This window comes from Meles meles, chromosome X (genome assembly GCF_922984935.1).
Source record: "Meles meles chromosome X, mMelMel3.1 paternal haplotype, whole genome shotgun sequence".
NCBI classification, from domain to species: Eukaryota; Metazoa; Chordata; class Mammalia; order Carnivora; family Mustelidae; genus Meles; species Meles meles.
In genome coordinates this window covers 42,302,563-42,321,245 of record NC_060087.1, presented here as the reverse complement: position 1 = coordinate 42,321,245, position 18,683 = coordinate 42,302,563, and the positions used below count along the sequence as shown (strand labels likewise).

General features: G+C 42.7%; 1 protein-coding gene across 2 annotated transcripts in view; it reads left to right on the top strand.

Moving 5' to 3' along the window:
* Window positions 1-18,683, top strand: part of SYN1 (synapsin I) — a 46,606-nt gene that overhangs the window by 11,731 nt on the left and 16,192 nt on the right. For both annotated transcript variants that reach the window (XM_045995100.1, XM_045995099.1), the window contains exons 3-5: window positions 90-181; window positions 3,100-3,256; window positions 3,432-3,521. In XM_045995100.1, the coding sequence (XP_045851056.1) occupies window positions 90-181; window positions 3,100-3,256; window positions 3,432-3,521 (339 nt within the window). The remainder of the gene's footprint in view (window positions 1-89; window positions 182-3,099; window positions 3,257-3,431; window positions 3,522-18,683) is intronic.

Sequence of the window (18,683 nt, the reverse complement as noted above, 5' to 3'; positions counted from 1 at the left end):
GGATCTGGGGGTCGGCTGTCCAGACGGAAAACTGGATGGTCATTTTGGTGTGATGCGGCTAAATCACGGATCTTTTTTCTCCTTCCTAGGCTGAATTCTCTGATCTCAACCTCGTGGCTCACGCCAATGGTGGATTCTCCGTGGACATGGAAGTTCTTCGGAACGGGGTGAAGGTCGTGCGGTAAGCAGAGAGGTGAACTCGGTGTTATAGGACAGGCATAAGGACTCCCTTAGAGCTGTGGGAGCGTCCCCCACCTCTCCACCCATCCTCCTGGGAGCAAGAACTTAGGTATGTTACAATAGCCAAGATATGGAAACAACGTGATTCACTAGTGAATGAATGATTAAAGAAGATGCGGTGTGTATACACTATGAACTATTTAGGCCGAGAGAGAAGGAAATCCTGCCCTTTGCAACAACGTGAATGGACCTTGAGGACATTATGCTAAGTAAGATAAATCAGACAGAGAAAGACCAATACTGCATGATATCTCTTGTCTGTGGAATCTAAAAAAAGCCAACCTCGTAAAAATAGAGAGTAAAATGGTGGTTACCGGGGACTGAGGGGTGATAGAATAAAAGAGATGTTTAGGGGCGCCTGGGTGGCTCAGTGCGTTGAGCCTCTGCCTTCGGCTCAGGTCATGATCTCAGGGTCCTGGGATGGAGCCCCGCATCGGGCTCTCTGCTCAGCGGGGAGCTTGCTTCTGCCTCTCTCTCTGCCTGCCTCTCTGCCTACTTGTGATCTCTGTCTCCGTCAAATAAATAAATAAAATCTTTAAAAAAAAACAGAAGAGTTGTTTAAGGGTATAAACCGTCAAATAGGGGCGCCTGGGTGGCTCAGTGGGTTGAGGCCTCTGCCTTCAGCTCAGGTCATGATCCCGGGGTCCTGGGATCGAGCCCCGCATCGGGCTCTCTGCTTGGCTGGGAGCCTGCTTCCTCCTCTCTCTCTCTCTGCCTGCCTCTCTGCCTACTTGTAGTCTCTGTCAAATAAATAAATCTAAAAAAAAAAAAAAAAAAATTTAAACCGTCAAATAAATAAAATCTTAAAAAAATAGAAGAGTTGTTCAAGGGTATAATCCAATGCACAGTATAGTGAATATAGATAACAATATTGTATCTTTCTTTAAAAAGATTTTTATTTATTTATTTGACACAGAGAGAGAGAGATCACAAGTAGGCAGAGAGGCAAGCAGAGAGAGGGGAAGCAGGCTTCCTGCTGAGCAGAGAGCCTGATGTGGGACTTGATCCCAGGACTCTGGAATCATGACCTGAGCCAAAGGCAGAGGCTCAATGCACTGAGCCACCCAGGCACCCCAACTATATTGTATCTTAATTATGGAAGTTATTAAGAGGCCAGATCTTAATTATTCCCACCACAGAAAGGAAGTGATAATTATGTGACATGATAGAAGTGCTAAATAATGCTACAGTGACAATTCTATTACAATATATAAGTGTGTCTAATTGACATCTTTTTTAAAAAATATTTTATCCATTCACTTGACAGAGATCACAAGTAGGCAGAGAGGCAGGCAGAGAGAGAGAGAGGGAAACAGGCTCCCCGCTGAGCAGAGAGCCCACTGAGCCACCCAGGTGCCCCTAATCGACATCTTTTATGCCTTAAACTTACACAGTGTTATATGACAATTTAAAAAGAAATTAGTGGGGGGGGGGGGTGCCTGGGTGGCTCAGTGGGTTAAAGTCTCTGCCTTCGGCTCAGGTGGTGATCCCAGGGTCCTGGGATCGAGCTCCGAATCGGGCTCTCTGCTTGGCGGGGAGCCTGCTTCTCCCTCTCTCTCTGCCTGCCTCTCTGCCTACTTGTGATCTCTGTCAAAAAAAAAAAAAAAAAAAAACTTAGAAAAAATAAAAAGAAATTAGGGGGGCGCCTAGGTGACTCAGTCGGTTAACCATCTGCCTTCGCCTCAGGTCATGATCCCAGAGTCCTACGATCCAGTCCCATGTCAAGCTCCCTGCTTGGCATGAAGCCTGCTTCTCCCTCCCCCACTTCCCCTGCTTGTGTTCCCTCTCTCGCTGTCTCTCTCTGTGTGTCAAATAAATAAATAAAAATCTATATTAAATTAAATAAATAAATAAAAAGAAATTAGGGGGTGCTTGGGTGGCTCAGTTGGTTAAGCATCTGCCTTCAGCTCAGGCAGGTCATGATCCTGGGGTCCTGGGATCGAGTCCTGCATTGGGCTCCCTGCCCAGCCAAGACCTGCTTCTCTCTTTCCCTCTGCTACTCCCCCTGCTTGTGCTCTCTCGTTCTCGTTTCTCTCTGTCTTATAAATAAATAAAATCTTTAAAAAAAATAAAACGAGGTACAGAATGTGGGAAGATCGCCTGTCTTCTGCAGAGCCAAGGGTCCTAGCAGACCGCAAGCCAAACTTTTTAGATATTAAATCAGCAAATATTTCTTGAGCATCTACAGAATGCCAGCTGCTGCCCTCGGCATTTTACATTCAACATATATATTTACTGAGTGCTGATTGTGCACCTGGACCTGTTGCATGTGCTGAGGACCTGGCACTTAAGAAAACTGACTCCCCAAAAGAGCCCCTACCCCCCCAAAACCCCCTCTGCCCTCACGGACCTTGTATTCTACTGTGGGATACATGCAATAAACAAATCAGAAAATAGAAAGTTGCTAAGAAAAAATATATAGCAGCAAAGGAATAAAGGAAACGTTGGATGCTGGAGGGGTCTGCAATTTGGAGGAGGAAGACTGATACTGTGAGACATTTTTTAAAGGGTTTGTTTTTTATTTGCTTGTTTGTTTGAGAGAGAGAGAGAGAGAGAGAGCCCGCGCAAGCAAGGGGAGACGCAGAGGCAGAGGGAGAGTGAGAAGCAGACTCCCAGCTGAGCAGGGAGCTCGCTATGGGGCTGGATCCCAGGACCCTGGGATCACCAGAGTGGGAAAGTGTGGAAAGGGTGTTGCTGCGGGAGGAAACAGCTTGCACGTGTGTGCACGCAGACCTGAGCAACCACTTTGCAATTTCTAGGAGCTGCAGAGATTTCGAGAGGTGGTTTTTGTTCTAAGGGTGGTGGGGAGCTCTGGCGGGGGGATGTATATCCTCGACACCTCTCCCCCTGCCGCTCCAGGTCTCTGAAGCCGGACTTTGTGCTGATCCGCCAGCACGCCTTCAGCATGGCTCGGAACGGAGACTACCGCAGTCTGGTCATCGGGCTGCAGTATGCCGGGATCCCCAGTGTCAACTCTTTGCACTCTGTCTACAACTTCTGTGACAAACCCTGGGTGGTAAGTGGCGGGAAGGGCGCTGCTGGCGGAGGGACTATCTCCTGTATGCGTGCGTGTGGGAGTTCGAAATCCCTGTGATCTGGGGGGGTGGAGGGGGATTCGAAGCTCAGAATCCCAGCTTGGAGACTCTGTCCCCGCGAAGGGCGTGCTGACCCATCTCTCCTGGCTCTCCTAGTTCGCCCAGATGGTTCGACTGCACAAGAAACTGGGAACAGAAGAATTTCCTCTTATCGATCAGACCTTCTACCCCAATCACAAAGAGATGGTGAGTCTAGGGGCCGTAGGAAGGGCGGGAGGGGAAAGCGTGGTGTCTACTGCGACCTGATTGCCAGGGGACGCATTATTAGCTATGGCGACGGTGTCAGGGAGCGCAGCCAGTGGGGGGGGGGGCGGGGGGGCGGTGAAGTTGCTTCGCGACCGGGTTTATTAATAGCATGAATATACTGATGGGCTTACAAGTGTGATTGCAGTCATTGATCCTGTTTCTTATAGTATCTTTTCTCACCGGTATTAAAAATCAACTTCTACTGTAAACGAACAGAGCTAATGTAATGAATCAGATTATATTACATATAGAAATCAAGTCATGGTTGCTTATATTAGCAAATATGCTTCGTGATAGAAATGTCACCCATGTTGCAAATGAGGATTGGCAATGAAAATCATCACTAGCGATGTTACAAATTAAATTGCTTACCAGGAGCAATTGAATTGTGGGTTACTATTATTGTAAAATAAAATCACCAATATTACAACTTATCACTACTACTACAAATTACTGTTATTGCAGTAAATTATGAGGACCCATGTTATGAATCAAATTGCAGTTCCTAACAGAAATTGAATAATCATTACTAGTGTCATTGAAGATCATAACTATTAGTACAAATTATTATCAATATTACAAATTATGCTCTAATATAAATTATAAGTCTCTGTTTTGAATTATATTATGCTTACTAGAAATTGCCTGATCACTACTAATATTAAATATTATAACTAATATTACAAATTTCTGCCAATGTTACAAATTAAGATTACTAATATGAATTATGAGTAACTATGTTTTGAATTATCTGGTAGCTTCTAATAGAAATCATCGTTAATATGGTTTTAACAACTCCAGTTTATATTATGAATAATTACTAATATCAAAGTTACAAGTACTAATACAATTTGAGTACCACAGTTATGAATCAAATTTCAATTGCAAATAGAAATTGAATCACCATTACTGATGCCATCAAACTTTACAACTAATTTTATAAATTTTTAACAGTGTTATAAATTATGTTTGCTTATATAAATAATCAACACCACTTGTGTGAGTTAATTACAGTTAAATGTCAATATTGACCCAATGTTACCAACTTGGTTAAAAAAACATTGGTATCAATATTAAAAATTCTCACCAGCATTACAATTATGGCCACTGATATTAAGTTAACAGTGTTACGAATTAAGTTTTTTTTACAGATGAAGATCAAATCATTTGTTCTTAGGAAACCCAATTTGCTTATCATTATTATTATTCCACGTTCCTTGAGAGGACAGAATAGCTGACTGTGGTTGAGAGCGTGGACTTTGGCCAGAATTTCTATACTGGAATCTGAGACCTACAACTTATTAGCTTCCTAACAGAGAAAATGTTACTTAATGCTCTGTGCCTCAGTTTACCCACCTGCAAAATGGGGGTAATAAAAGGCCCTGCCTCCCAGAGTGGATGTGAGAATTAAATTATTTAATGACTGTAAAGTGGTTAGAACAGTGCGTCTGACATACGTTAACTTCTCCCTCAGTGTTAACAAATTTCCCGTCTATTCCTAATTTGTGGCGTATTATTATCAGGAAAGGATGTTGAACTGTGTCAAATGTTTTTTCTGTATTTACTGATATGATCGTGTGGGTTTTTTCCTTTTATTGTGTGAATATGGTGTATTACATTACTTGAGTTCCATGCGAGTTGAGGCGCATTGGCATTCCTGGACCATCTCTCACTTGGTCTGGTGTATAATCCTTTTTAGGATTCAGTTTTTAGTATTTTGTTGAGAATTATGGTATCTATAATCAGAAAAGATATTGATCTCCTGTTTTGTTATGATGTCTTTGTTTTTGGTATCTGGGTACTAGTAGCCTCACAGAATGAGATGGATAGTGGTCCCTTCTCTTCTATTCTGGGGAAGAGCTGTGGAAGATTAGTGTTAATCTTTTAAATACTTGTAGAATGCGCAGGTGAAGACATCGACATCTAGTCCTGAGCATTTCTTCTTCTTCTTCTTTTTAAGATTTTATTTATTTAGGGTGCCTGGGTGGCTTAGTCAGTTAAACATCTGCCTTTGGTTCAGGTCATGATCCAAACTTCCAGGGATCGAGCCCCACATCAGGCTCCCTGCTCTCGGGGAGCCTGCTTCTCCCTCTCCCTCTCCCCTCACTTGTGTTCCCTCTCTTGCTGTCTCTTGCTCTCTCTCTCTGTCAAGGAAATAAATAATATCTTATTTATTTATTTCTTTGACAGAGAGAGAGAGAGAAAGAGAGCACACAAATAAGGGGAGGGGCAGAGGGAGAAGGAGAAGCAGGCTCCCCGCTGAGCAGGGAGCCCAACATGGAACTTCATCCCAAGACCCTGAGATCATGACCCGAGCCAAAGGTAGACGTTTAACCGACGGAGTCACCCAGATGCCCCTTCCTGGCATTTCTTTGTAGGATGTTGTTGTTGTTATTATTACTGATTTTATATTATTATTACTGATTTTATATTATATATTATTACTGATTTTATAGGATTATTCAGATCCTCTAGTTCTTCTTCAGTCAGTTTTGGTAGTTTGTGTCTTTCTAGGAATTTGTCCCCTTCATCTAGGCTTTCTAATTTGTTAGCATACAGTTGTTCATAGTACTCTCTTCAATTTCTTTTCATTTCTGTAGGTTAGTAGTTACGTCCCCTCTTTCATTCCTTATTTTAATAATTAGTTTTTTCCCTTATTTTTCTTAATCTAAAGGTTTGTCAATTTTGTTGATTTTTTTCAAAGAACCAACTTGTGATTTCATTTATTTTCTCTATTGTTTTTCTATTCTCTATTTCATTTATTTTCTCTATTGTTTTTCTATTCTCTATTTCATTTATTTCCATTCTGATCTTCATTACTTATTTTTTTAAAGATTTTATTTATTTACTTGACAGAGAGAGACAGATCACGAGTAGGCAGAGAAGCAGACAGAGAGAGAGGGAAGCAGGCTTCCTGCTGAGCAGAGAGCCCGATGCGGGGCTCGATCCCAGGACCCTGAGATCATGACCTGAGCCGAAATCAGAAGCTTAACCTTCTGAGCCACCCAGATGCCACCGCCCCTCATTACTTATTTTTTATTGAAGTATAATTAACATGCAGTGTTATATGTTAGTTCCAGATGTATAATATAATGATTCAACAATTCTGTACCTCTCTCAGTGCTCATCAAAGATAAGTGTACTCTTAATCCCTTTTATTTATTTTGTCCATCCCCCTCCCCCACCCCACCTTCCCTCTGGAAACCACCAGTTTGTTCTCTGTATTTAAGAATGTGGGGTTTTTTTAAATTATGAACAATTTTAAAGATTGTATTTATTTATTTATTTGTCAGAGAAAGAGAGAAAAAGGACAAGCAGGGGGAGCAGCAGGCAGAGGGAGAAGCAGACTCCCACCTGAGCAGGGAGCCCAACTCGGGACTCAATCCTAGGACCCTGGGACCATGACCTGAGCCAAAGGCAGATGCTTAAGTGACTGAGCCACCCAGGCATCACTAGGCATTTTTTTCTATCTCCTTTATTCTTGTTTTGTTTCTTATTTTTACTTCAAATCAATTAATTAACATATAATGTATTATTAGCTTCAGAGGTAGAGTTTAGTAATTCATCAGTTGCATATAACACTCAGAGCTCATAACATCAGGTGCCCTCCTTAATGCCCATCACCCAGTTACCCCATGCCTACATCCACCTCCCATCTAGCAATCCTGTTTGTTTCCTAGAGTTTAGAGTCTCTTATCATTTGTATCCCTCTCTGATTTTGTCTTCTTTTTCCCTCCCTCCCCCTAAATCTCACATATGAGTGAAATCATATAGTATTTGCCTTTCTCTGACTTATTTCACTTAGCATTATCCTCTCTAGCTCTGTCCATGTCTTTGCACATGGCAAGATTTCATTCTTTTTAATGGTTGAGTAATAGTCCATTGTAAATATACCACATTTTCTTTATCCATTCATCTATAGATAGACACTTGGGTTGCTTCCATATCTTGGCTGTTGTAAATAATGCTGCAGTAAGCATATATATATATATATATATATATATATATATATATATTTAAAGATTTTATTTATTTATTTGATAGAGATTACAAGTAGTCAGATAGGCAGGCAGGGAGAGAGGAGGAAGCAGGCTCCCCGCTGAGCAGAGAGCCCTATGTGGGGTTTGATCCCAGGACCCTGAGACCATGATCTGAGCTGAAGGCAGAGGCTTTAACCCACTGAGCCACCCAGGTGCCCCAGGGATATATATTTTTGAATTAATGTTTTCCTTTCCTTTGGGTAAATACTGCATAGTGGAATTACTGGATCACATGATAATTCTATTTTTAATTTTTTGAAAAGCCTCCATACTATTTTCCACAGTGACTGCACCAATTTGCATTCCCACCAACAGTACATGAGTGTTCCTTTTTCTCCGCATCCTCGCCAACACTTCTTATTTCTTGTGTTTTTGATTTTAGCCATTCTGACAGGTGTGAGGTGATATCTCATTCTGGTTTTAATTTGCATTTCCTTGATGACTAATGATGTTGAGCATCATTTCATGTGTCTGTTGGACATCTGGATGTTTTCTTTGGAGAAATATCTATTCAAGTTCTCTTTTTAATTAGATTATTTGTGGGCTTTTTAGTGTTGAGCTGTATGAGTTCTTTGTATATTTTGGATATAAACCCCTCATCAGATTAACCCCTACTGATTTGAAAATATCTTCTCCCATTCAGTAGGTTGCCTTTTTGTTTAACTGGTGATTTCTTTTGATGTACCAAAGATTTTTATTTTGGTGTAGTCCCAATACTCTAATTTTGCTTTGTTTCCCTTGCCTGAGGAGACATACCTATAAAAATGTTTCCATGGCTGATGTCAAAGAAATTATTGCCAGTGTATGTCTCTAGGAATTTTATGGTTTCAGGACTCACGTTTAGGTCTTCAATCCATTTTGAGTTTATTTTTGTGCACGGTGTCAGAAAGTGATGCAGTTTCATTCTTTTGCATGTAGCTGTCCAGTTTTGCCAACATCAGTTGTTGAAGAGACTGCCTTTTCCCCATTGTGTATTCTTGTCTCCTTTCTCACAGATTAATTGACTGTATGCATATGGGTTTACTTCTGGACTCTCTATTCTTTTCCATTAATCTACGTGTCCAGTTTTGTGCTGGTAGCATACTGTTTTGATTACTGCAGCTCTGTAGTATATCTTCAAATCTGGGATTGTGATACTGTCAGTTTTGTTCTTATTTTTCAAAATTGCTTTGGCTATTTGGGGTCGTTTGTGGTTCTATACAAATTTTAGGATCATCTGTTCTAGTTTTGTGGAAAATGCTGTTGACATTTTGATGGGGATTACATTAAATCTGTATATTGCTTTGGGTTGTACGGACATTTTAACAATAATGGTTCTCCCAATCCATGAGTACGAAATACCTTTCCATTTGTTTGTGTCATTTTCAATTTCTCTCATCAGTGTTTTATGGTTTTCAGAGTATGGATCTGCCATGTCCTTGATTACGTTTATTCTTAGGTATTTTATTATTCTTGGTGCAGTTGTAAATGGGATTGTTTGTTAATTTCTCTTAATTAGTATCTTAGTTTCTCTTTCTGCTACTTCATTGTTAGTGTATAGAAATGCAACAGATTTCTATACATTAATTTTGTATCCTGTGACTTTTCTGAATTCAGCAATCAGTTCTAGTAGTTTTTTGGTGGAATCTTTAGGGCTTTTTATATATAATATCATTTCATCTGCAAACATTGAAAATGTTACTTCTTCCTTACTAATTCAGGTGACTTATTTCTTTTTCTTGTCTGATTGCTGTGGCTAGGACTTCCATAGTATGTTGAATAAAAGTGGTGAGAGTGGACATCCCTATCATGTTCCTGATCTTAGAGGAAAAACTCTCAGTTTTCCCCCACTGAGTAAGATGTTAGCCATGGACTTTTCATGTAAGGCCTTAATTATGTTGAGATATGTTCTCTCTGAACCTGCTTTGATGATGGACCCTGTGTGCCTGTTGGGGCCTTCCCTCAATGCTCTGGCAGGCTGTTTACAACTTTGCCTTAGCCTTTACTTCCCAGTTTTGCAGAGCCTCAAGATCAGCCAGAGATCCTGAGCATGCACACAGCCTTGGGCATATTTGTGGTTTTCTAGATTCCTGGGAATTTGTCAGTGTTTTTCAAAGCCTCCTATGAAGATCTCCTTACCCAACTTTTCCTGTTAGGTTTTTCAGTCTGCTTGTAATGTTTGTCCTACTATAATCACTGCCTCCAGCACTTGCTATGCTAAACAATTGCTACTGATTATTTTTGAAAAAAAAAAAAAAAACAACAACAACAACAACAACAGGGAAAGCTATTCACACTAGTTGAACTCTGAGTCAGATCAAATAGACAAGCCCTGTGAATGGAGTTTTCTAGGAAAGTGCCAGACAGGTCAAATAAAGATAGTTCTCTAGGAATGGGACTTTTGGAGGAAATTCCAACCCTGTTCTTCCTCCCGCTCTGGCTGTTAGGCTTCTGGTTTTCATCAGGATTACAAGACTGTTGATTTTCAAGGCTGTTATGGAGGTACGGAGAAGGTGAAGGAAACAGAAAGTCCGAATGCCACAAAGCATACTGTTCTTACTGAGATTCAGCCATTTTTCTTGAATAGATGCTTCCTGAATTATTATAAGCCTTTGGCCAATTTTTAGAGTTCTGAAAAAATTAATTTTGACAATTTTGCCAGCATTCCCATTGCTTTTATGGAAGAGAAGATTTTTTTTTTAAAGATTTTATTTATTTGACAGAGAGAAATCACAAGCAGGCAGAGAGGCAAGCAGAGAGAGAGGCAGGGAAGCAGGCTCCCCACTGAGTGGAGAACCTGATGTGGGGCTCGATCCCAGGACCCTGAGATCATGACCCGAGCCGAAGGCAGAGGTTTAACCCACTGAGCCACCTAGGCGCCCCGGAAGAGAAGATTTTTATAGGCCCTTACTCTGGCATTCCACTGACATCACTTCCAGACACACCTTCCTCTTTCCCACCCCAGCCCTAAGATGATAGCATTTCAAAACCAGGGTGTGGGAGCCAGATGTACTCATTGATACTAGAATATCTTTGCTTCTAGGCCCTCTCATTATATAGAGCTAAGAAAAAAAAAATATATATATATATATATAAAATGTGTTCACACTGATACCTCTAATTGTAACCCAACACATCACAGGGTCCCATTTAGCTTTCCCCCGTCTATACTTATATTTTTCTTCTATAACAGTGAGAACCCTAGCCTCCAATATCATCAGTGATCAGTGTGTTTACTCATTTGCTCGGTCCCACAGTACACAGAATGTATTTTTAGAATTTCAACATCCACACCACTATGAAAAACAAACTAAAAGCCTGATATTTGTTTGCCCTTTTTAGGTCTTTAGGTGAGGATGCACAGTCAAAGTGCTATATTCAAAAGTTTCTCGGTTATTTTATTTTTCGTTCAGCATGATTACCTTATTCATTGTATTTCAAATATAATTTGTTTCTCTTTTTATTAAATTTTAGTCTTTTCCCCATCTATGACTTAATTGTTTATTTCTTCATGTAAGACATTAGCATGATCCAAAAGTCAAAATATTAAAAAGCATACATGGATAAAATTTTAAAACCTAGACAGAATGGATAATTTCCTAGAGAAGCACAATTTACCCAAATTGACCCAATTAGAGCTTAAAAGACCAATTTCCATAAAACAAAAGAGAAGGTGAGTAAGAAACTGCCTCATAAAAAAGCATTGGGCCCAGGTGGTTTCACAGGAGAAGTCTCCAAACTTATGGAGGAGTTAATCCTAATGCCAAATAAATCATTCCAGAGAACAGAGAATGAAAAGAAATTTCCACATGGTTTTACTAAAGCAATTATAACATTTATTGCACTCAAAAACGCATGGACTATTTTCACTTGTTAATAACAATGCAATAATCCTAACTGAAATTTTAGCAAATTAATTCAAAACTAAATTTAGAAAATAATGTAGCATAACCCAGTAAGTGAGTTTCCTTCTGGGCATGCAAGGATGGTTCTTTATAAGTAATGTGTTAATATCATACAATTTATTAATAGATCTAAAGAGAAAACCATATGATATTTCCATAGATATTTTAAAAGACTTTGGCAGAATTCTGATATGATCATTCAAAAATAGAAATCAACTGATAACTTCTTAACATGAAAAAATTTGTATACGTCAATCCTAAAGTTATCATCAACTTAATGAAACAACATGGAAGGCATTTCCACTAAGATCAGAAACAAGGCAATGCCCTCTGTCTGCACTCCTTTTCAAAGTTGTACTTAGAGGTATTAGACCAATGCAGTTAGACTAGGAAAAATAATTACAGATGTAAGAATGGGGAAAGAAAATACAAAATCATCTCTATTTTTTAAATATTTTGTTTATTTATTTGAGAAAGAGTGAGAGAGAGAGAGCACTAAAGGGGGGATGGTCAGAGGGAGAAGCGGACTCCCCACTGAGCAGGGAGCCTGTTGCAGGACTCAGATCCTGGGACTCCATGATCATGACCTGAGCTGAAGGCAGTCACTTAACTGACTGAGCCACCCAGGGTCCCTAAAAATATCTCTATTTAAGACAATACCAATAGTATACCCGGAAATTCCCAGGAGAACCAATAATAAAGTTAATTCAAGCAATAAAGAATTCAGTAATACAGAAGAATATAAAATCAATATATAGAAATTAGTTTTCACACACACAAAGAACCAGATATATAATATAAGGGAAAATGCTATTTATGATAACAAAAAAGGATAAGATCTGTCAGGATAAAGTCAACAAGGAGTAATGCAAACTTATATGAAGAAAAATTTAAAACACTCCTGAAAGACACAAAGGTAAACTCACACAAGAGCAAAGACATTCCTTGTTCTTGGATAGGATGAATTAGTATCATAAAGATATCAGTTTCCCTTCTCAAGTCTTCATTTATAAATGTAATGTGAACCCCAGAAACATACCTATAAGCTTTTATCTGCAACTGATAAAAGTTGATAGTGAACTTCACATGAAAATGCAAACATGTGGGGCGCCTGAGTGGCTCAGTGGGTTAAAGCCTCTGCCTTCAGCTCAGGTCATGTTCCCAGGGTCCTGGGATCGAGCCCCACATCAGACTCTGCACAGCAGGGAGCCTGCTTCCTCCTCTCTCTCTCTCTGCCTGCCTCTTTGCCTACTTGTGATCTCTGTCAAATAAATAAATAAAATCTTTAAGAAAAAAAAGAAAATGCAAACATGGAAGAATATCCATTTAAAAAAAAAAAAGAAAGAAAAGCTATAATGGGGGGTGGGGGGAATTAGCCCTAACAGCCTTGAGGGAGTCTAATGCCTCTGCCAGCGAACATTCTATGAAGGTTTTCTAATTTAAACAATATGATGCTGACACATGAACAGGCAGTCTGACAGACTAAAAGAAAAATTAAAAGTCCAGATATAGATCCATGTACATATGGGAATCTAGTGGATGATAAAAGTGGCAAGCTTTGTTTTTGACATTGAAATCCTTCATCTGAAATGGATTTTTTCCCTTTTTTTTAGCACTCTTATAGACATCGCTATTACATGTGTTTTGGACACTTCTCTACATGCATTACAGGATGGTTGAAACGTCCATTCACTTATGTACCACCGTTCTTCACATAGCGAAGAAGAAGCACTCTCACAAATGTCTTTATTATGCGTGTTCTTTAGAATTGATCTTCCTATACAGGGTGAAGTAGGTTGAGATCCAGTTTCATATCTTTCCTTTCCTCCCCCACAGATCTGGTATGCCGCCTCCGCCATGTACCCAAATCTCATGTGTGAATGGGGGCCAGTTCGGGACTCTGATCCAGTCCATTGGTCACTTTCTTTACACCTGTCCTGGAGCAACCCTAGCTTAATGACTGTATTTTCTCATTGACTACTGATACCTAGTAGGGCAGTCCCACCTCCTGGCTATTCTGTAGCTATGCATAGGCAGAAAGAATAGGACCGAAGAGGCCGAGAAGAAGATAGAGCTAATGGCGAGCGATGATGGCGGCTGGATCGCATGGGCATTGGACTTCCCGCAGGCTAGCTTGCCACTCACATTTCCTCTTTTGTCCCCCATCCCAGCGTGTCGCATGGAGGGTCGTAAGCTAGGCGTGGATTTGTGGAAGCCGTCTTCCCCACCCCGTACTTTTGAAGCTCTGGTGGGAAGGTTGCCCAACCTCCATCACGTGGTGGGAGGCACCTATGGAGACTCTGACTCCACTACCCCATCGACTCCCATCCAGGCTGCAGGGCACCAGGAACTGTCAGGGTTGCTTCCCCTCCCTTGCTTCCTACACTCCAGGTGATATATGGCTCAGTGAGTATGTACGGAGGGTACCCAGGGGAACAGGTTGAGTCTGATCCCAAGGCTTCTCAGGATCCAGTCCCTTCTCTGGGCCCAGGATTCATGGATTCCGTGCTGTGGGGAAGGAGATGGGTGCTTGGGAGTGTGAATCAACAGAGTCAGGGATGTAAGGATTGTGTGAAAAAAGAGAGGGCAGGAGTGAGTAAGGAAGTGAAGGAAGGCATGGGGGAGACGCATCAAGAGGATGGGGAGTTTTCTTTGGAGGGGCCAATCTCACGGAGATATGACAAGTCCAGGAAAGAGAACCCCGTCCTGGGTGTGCAGATCCTTATATTGTCACAAAGTGAACACATTCCTGTTGTTTGTGTCCAGACAAAGAAGCACGATGTCACCAGATAGATCCCTAGCACAGGTAGAATGCGACGGTCTGTGGGAGGCTTGAGGGGCCAGTAGTGGGAAGTTGGTGGGCTTGAGGAGTCTTGCAAATGAGAAAGGTGGAGAGTCCCTGACTCACTGTGGCTGAGTAGAAGGCTGGGCTCCAGGCAGAAGGCGGTTGTTCGTGAGGAGGATTCAAGAGCAGATACTGGGTCATCAGGGAAGGCAGCCAAGTTCGTGGTTTCCTGCTCTTTTTTTTTAAGGTTTTGTTTATTTGAAAGAGCACGCAAGAGAGAGCACAAGCAGGGAGGAGGGGTAGAGGGAGAGGGAGAAGAAGACTCCCCGCTGAGCATGATGAGGGGCTCCATCCAAGGACCCTGGGATTGTAATCTGAGCCAAAGGAAGCTGCTTAAGCATAACGACTGAGCCACCCAGGCTCTCCTCATGGCTTCATGTTCTTGCCTATGCTCTGATAAGCAGGTGTCCCTCCACAGACACTGTGCAAGGTTGGGACTTACGGATGTGGCTTTGTGGGGTGGGGGGGGGGTGTTGCTGGCAGGAAGGCATGTAGAAGTGGTTGGGCAGAGCACCCACCCCTCCTCACACTTCTCATAGCTTTTTGCTCCAAGGAGAGCAGGGTGGCAGGCACAAAGCATGGGCAGAGGGGTCAGGGAAGAGGGAAAGGGAATAGATCATGGTGGGGAAGCAGGGAGGAGCAGGGCAGGAAGAAGAGAGCGAAGAGAGGGAGCAGGAGCAGGGAGAGGGAGAGGGAACGTGGAGGAGGAGCAGGGGCCAGGGGCCAGGGACGGAGAACAGGGTGAAGGGGCAGGGGATGCAGGGAGGGAGCAGAGAGCAGAAAGAACAGGGAAGAGTGGCACTGTGGCCATGCACACCTGAGAGACACACTCAACACCCAACCACCCACCCTGGGCCACCCTTCCCTGTAGATATTCATGAAGCCTCCCCAATAGGCTCCTCTCAAAGCCCCTTCCGAGGATACACCACTCATTTCCAGAAGTGCAAGTTCCCATCTCTCGCAGAGCCTAGAGAGGACAAATGCCATGCCTGACTCCCGGAGGTCAGTAAAGCGTGACCAGAAGTCCCTTGGCTAGGAATGTGATCCGCGAGTGGTCAATCACGAAGACTCAGAACACTATGGTATTGGGATAGAATTTGCTGGGATTGGCCTCAACTGGGGCATAGTATCCTGGGGGGGGGCACTTGTGGGAAAAATACCCTGGACAGGGGGTACAGAGTTCCAGGGCTGAGATGGGGAGAAGCCTGAGGATGAGGAGTCCGTGCAGGGTAGAGACTCTCCTCATGGATGTCCCCACAGCTGTTCTTGGAGAGTATGTAAATAGAACGGACCACATTGCTCTTTATATTTGGGTACACATGTGAACCAGAGGTTCAGGACCCCTTTAGGAACCTTGATTGTGAAACAAGGAAGGAAAGGGAGAGGTACCCCAAGGAGCATTTATGGGGTGAGGGACCGAGGTCTTAGTGTCACATCAGTAGCTTTTTGGTCTCAGAGACTCACCCATTTCCTCCACCAGAGCAGGGTCAGGGGCTTGTATTTTGGTGGGGAGACAGGTGTAAGGAAGAGGTTGGCAAAGTCTCCCACATGATGGTCCCACATGAGGACGACTAGTCCCAGGAATTAAGCCGTGAGAACTAGGAATGGGAGAAATGTGTCAGGGAACCCTTTTGGGTTGAGGCAAGATTTCCATCATCCCTAAGACTCCTGAAAAAAGTTTGCAGAGCACCTCCCATCCAGGTTCTATCACCTCAAGGGGCTTTACCTCCCCTTCTGGAACCTCACCATGAGCCCCTGTGTTGGAGGCCTCTCCAAGGTCTGCCCAGACTTATCCATGTCTGGGTTACAATAAATAGTATGGGTGTGTGGATGGTAGCATCCAAAGGCTTGCCCAGGGGTGGTCACGGACAGAGCCAGGAGCAAAGCAGGGACCAGCAGGAAGGTGGGACTATGGCTGGTGCCTGAGAGACATGGGTAGGGGGTAGAGCTGAGAAATGGTCTTTCTCTGGCCCAGCTCATCCCTAAGCAGGAGAAGATCCCGGGAGCACCTGTCTAACACTACTGCTTTCTAGGGGCCTGGGGTCAGGGGGAGGCCCCATGGTGGGGTGGGGGGAAGACACTGAGTCTGGACCTCTGGCCGGTGACCCCACCTCCATCCATCAGAGCTGTAGCTCTCCTCAAAGGTTCGGCAAGAGGCCCAAGTTCAGGGGTAGATAAAGTCAACAAGAGGGGCGCCTGGGTGGCTCAGTAGGTTAAAGCCTCTGCCTTCGGTTCAGGTCATGATCCCAGAGTCATGGGATCGAGCCCTGCATCAGGCTCTCTGCTCAGCAGGGAGCTTGCTTCCCCCACTCTCTCTCTCTGCCTGCCTCTCTGCTTACTTGTGATCTCTATCTATCAAATAAATAAAAAAAAACTTTATAAAAAAAATAGTCAACAAGAGGGAGGTGTGGCGTGGGTATTCCTGCCCACATGAGCTCTCTTTTCTTCTTTCAAGGGAGCGTACCTCCAGTCTTCTACTGGAGTGGGGATCAGGAGTTGGGCAGTCTATCTGAGGTTCCAGTGGCCTCTTAAAGAGACTTTCAACTTATATATATATTTTTTTTTTTCAAAAATCTCCACCTTCATTCCCACACTGAAAGACAACCTGCGTCCCAATTTTTTCCTTTGGAGGGAGCTTTCTGGTGTGATAAGAGTTGGTTTTGGGGTTTTCACTACTGCCATAGAGGAGGCGTCCAGGGCTGGATGGTGAGACCTAGGTGTCCGTCATTACCGAGGAAAAGAAAGGGTTGGTCTTATTATAGAAATCTGCCTCTTCGTGTAGAGCGCCTCGCTGGCTCCATCAGCGCAGTTGGTGGAGCGTGAGGCTCTTGATCTCGGGGTTGTGAGTTCGAGCCCCAGGTTGGATGTAGAAATTACTTAAAAAATTTTTTTTAAAAACCCAAAACCAAACAACAACAACAAAAGAAATCTACCTCTTCATCTGTCATTGGTGGGCTGGGGAGAGATATTTCAACATATATGGTAATAAATTGGGAGGTGTTCCAGCAAGGAGAGTTTTCCAAATGGAGGTATCTAAGGATGGGGAAATTTCAATGACGGTCGATCAATAGGGGGCTATATGGGGCTCAATGAATGGAAAGATTTTCAAGCAGGCTAATCAATGAGATAGAGATCAGTGGTGGGTATTTCTGAATGGGAAGATTTGACAAGGGGGTTTATCAATGGGAGCATTTTGATGGGCCTGTCTGAATAAGGAGATATGTCAGTGGGTAGAGATACAGGAATAGGGTGATTTGTCGATAAAGCTTGTCAGTGGGGGATGGTGACTGGCTGGGTTCAGTAGACGAAGCATGTGAGTTTTGATCTCAGGGTTCTAAGTTTGAGCTCCAGGTTGGGTGTAGAGATTACTTAAAATAAAATCTTTTTTTAAAAAAGATTTTATTTATTTATTTTTGAGAGAGGGGCAGAGAGTGCCTGAGCAAGAGGGGGAGGGGCAGAGGGAGAAGCAGGGAGCCTCGCATGGGGCTTGATCCCAGGACCCTGGGATCATGACCTGAGCCAAAAGCAGTTGCTTAACTGACTGAGCCACCCAGGCATCCCAAAATAAAATCCTTAAAAAAACAAGATTGTCCATGAGAATTATGTCATAAATAGGGAATATACCATTTATAAATAGATTTGTGAACTGGGTGGTCAGTAGGGGATATGCGGATGATGGGTAATTACGAAGAGAGATATTTGTCCCTGGGGTCCCTCACTGGGTGATAGATTGCTGCCAGGTATTTATAAATGGGGAAATTTGTCAGTGGGGGGTCACCAATGGGGAGATATCAATGGGGTATTTATGAATAAGGCAGTAGCTCAACAGAGGTATTTGTTCTGGGGCTAGTTGTGAAAGAGGGGATTTGTAGAGTGAGAAGAGAGGGAGCTTTTCCAAGAAAAGATTTGCCAAGTACTTAGAAACTGGTCACCTGTGGTCTTGGCAACAGAAGAGATTTGTATGTGCAGTGATTTCGTCATCCACGGTGAGGACTTGATAGTGGGGAATATTATCACTGGGGGCGGGGGAGGGTTTCCTTAGAAGTCTTTGAAAATGTTGGTGTTTTTCGGTTGGGGAGACTTGCTCACTGGGAAAAAATGTACAAGTTTCAGAGGAATAAGAAGAAACATCCCAAACGAGCATATTAAACATCTGTAACATCTCTGGGGAGGTTACCAGGATCACAAGTTAAACTAAGGTTTTCCGAGTGCATTAAATTATTACTACTGATATTACACATTATTTCCAATATTGTAAATAATCGTTACTGATAAGAATGATCACTACTATTGTATATGTGAAATTATATTTGGCATACTGCTACTACTAATG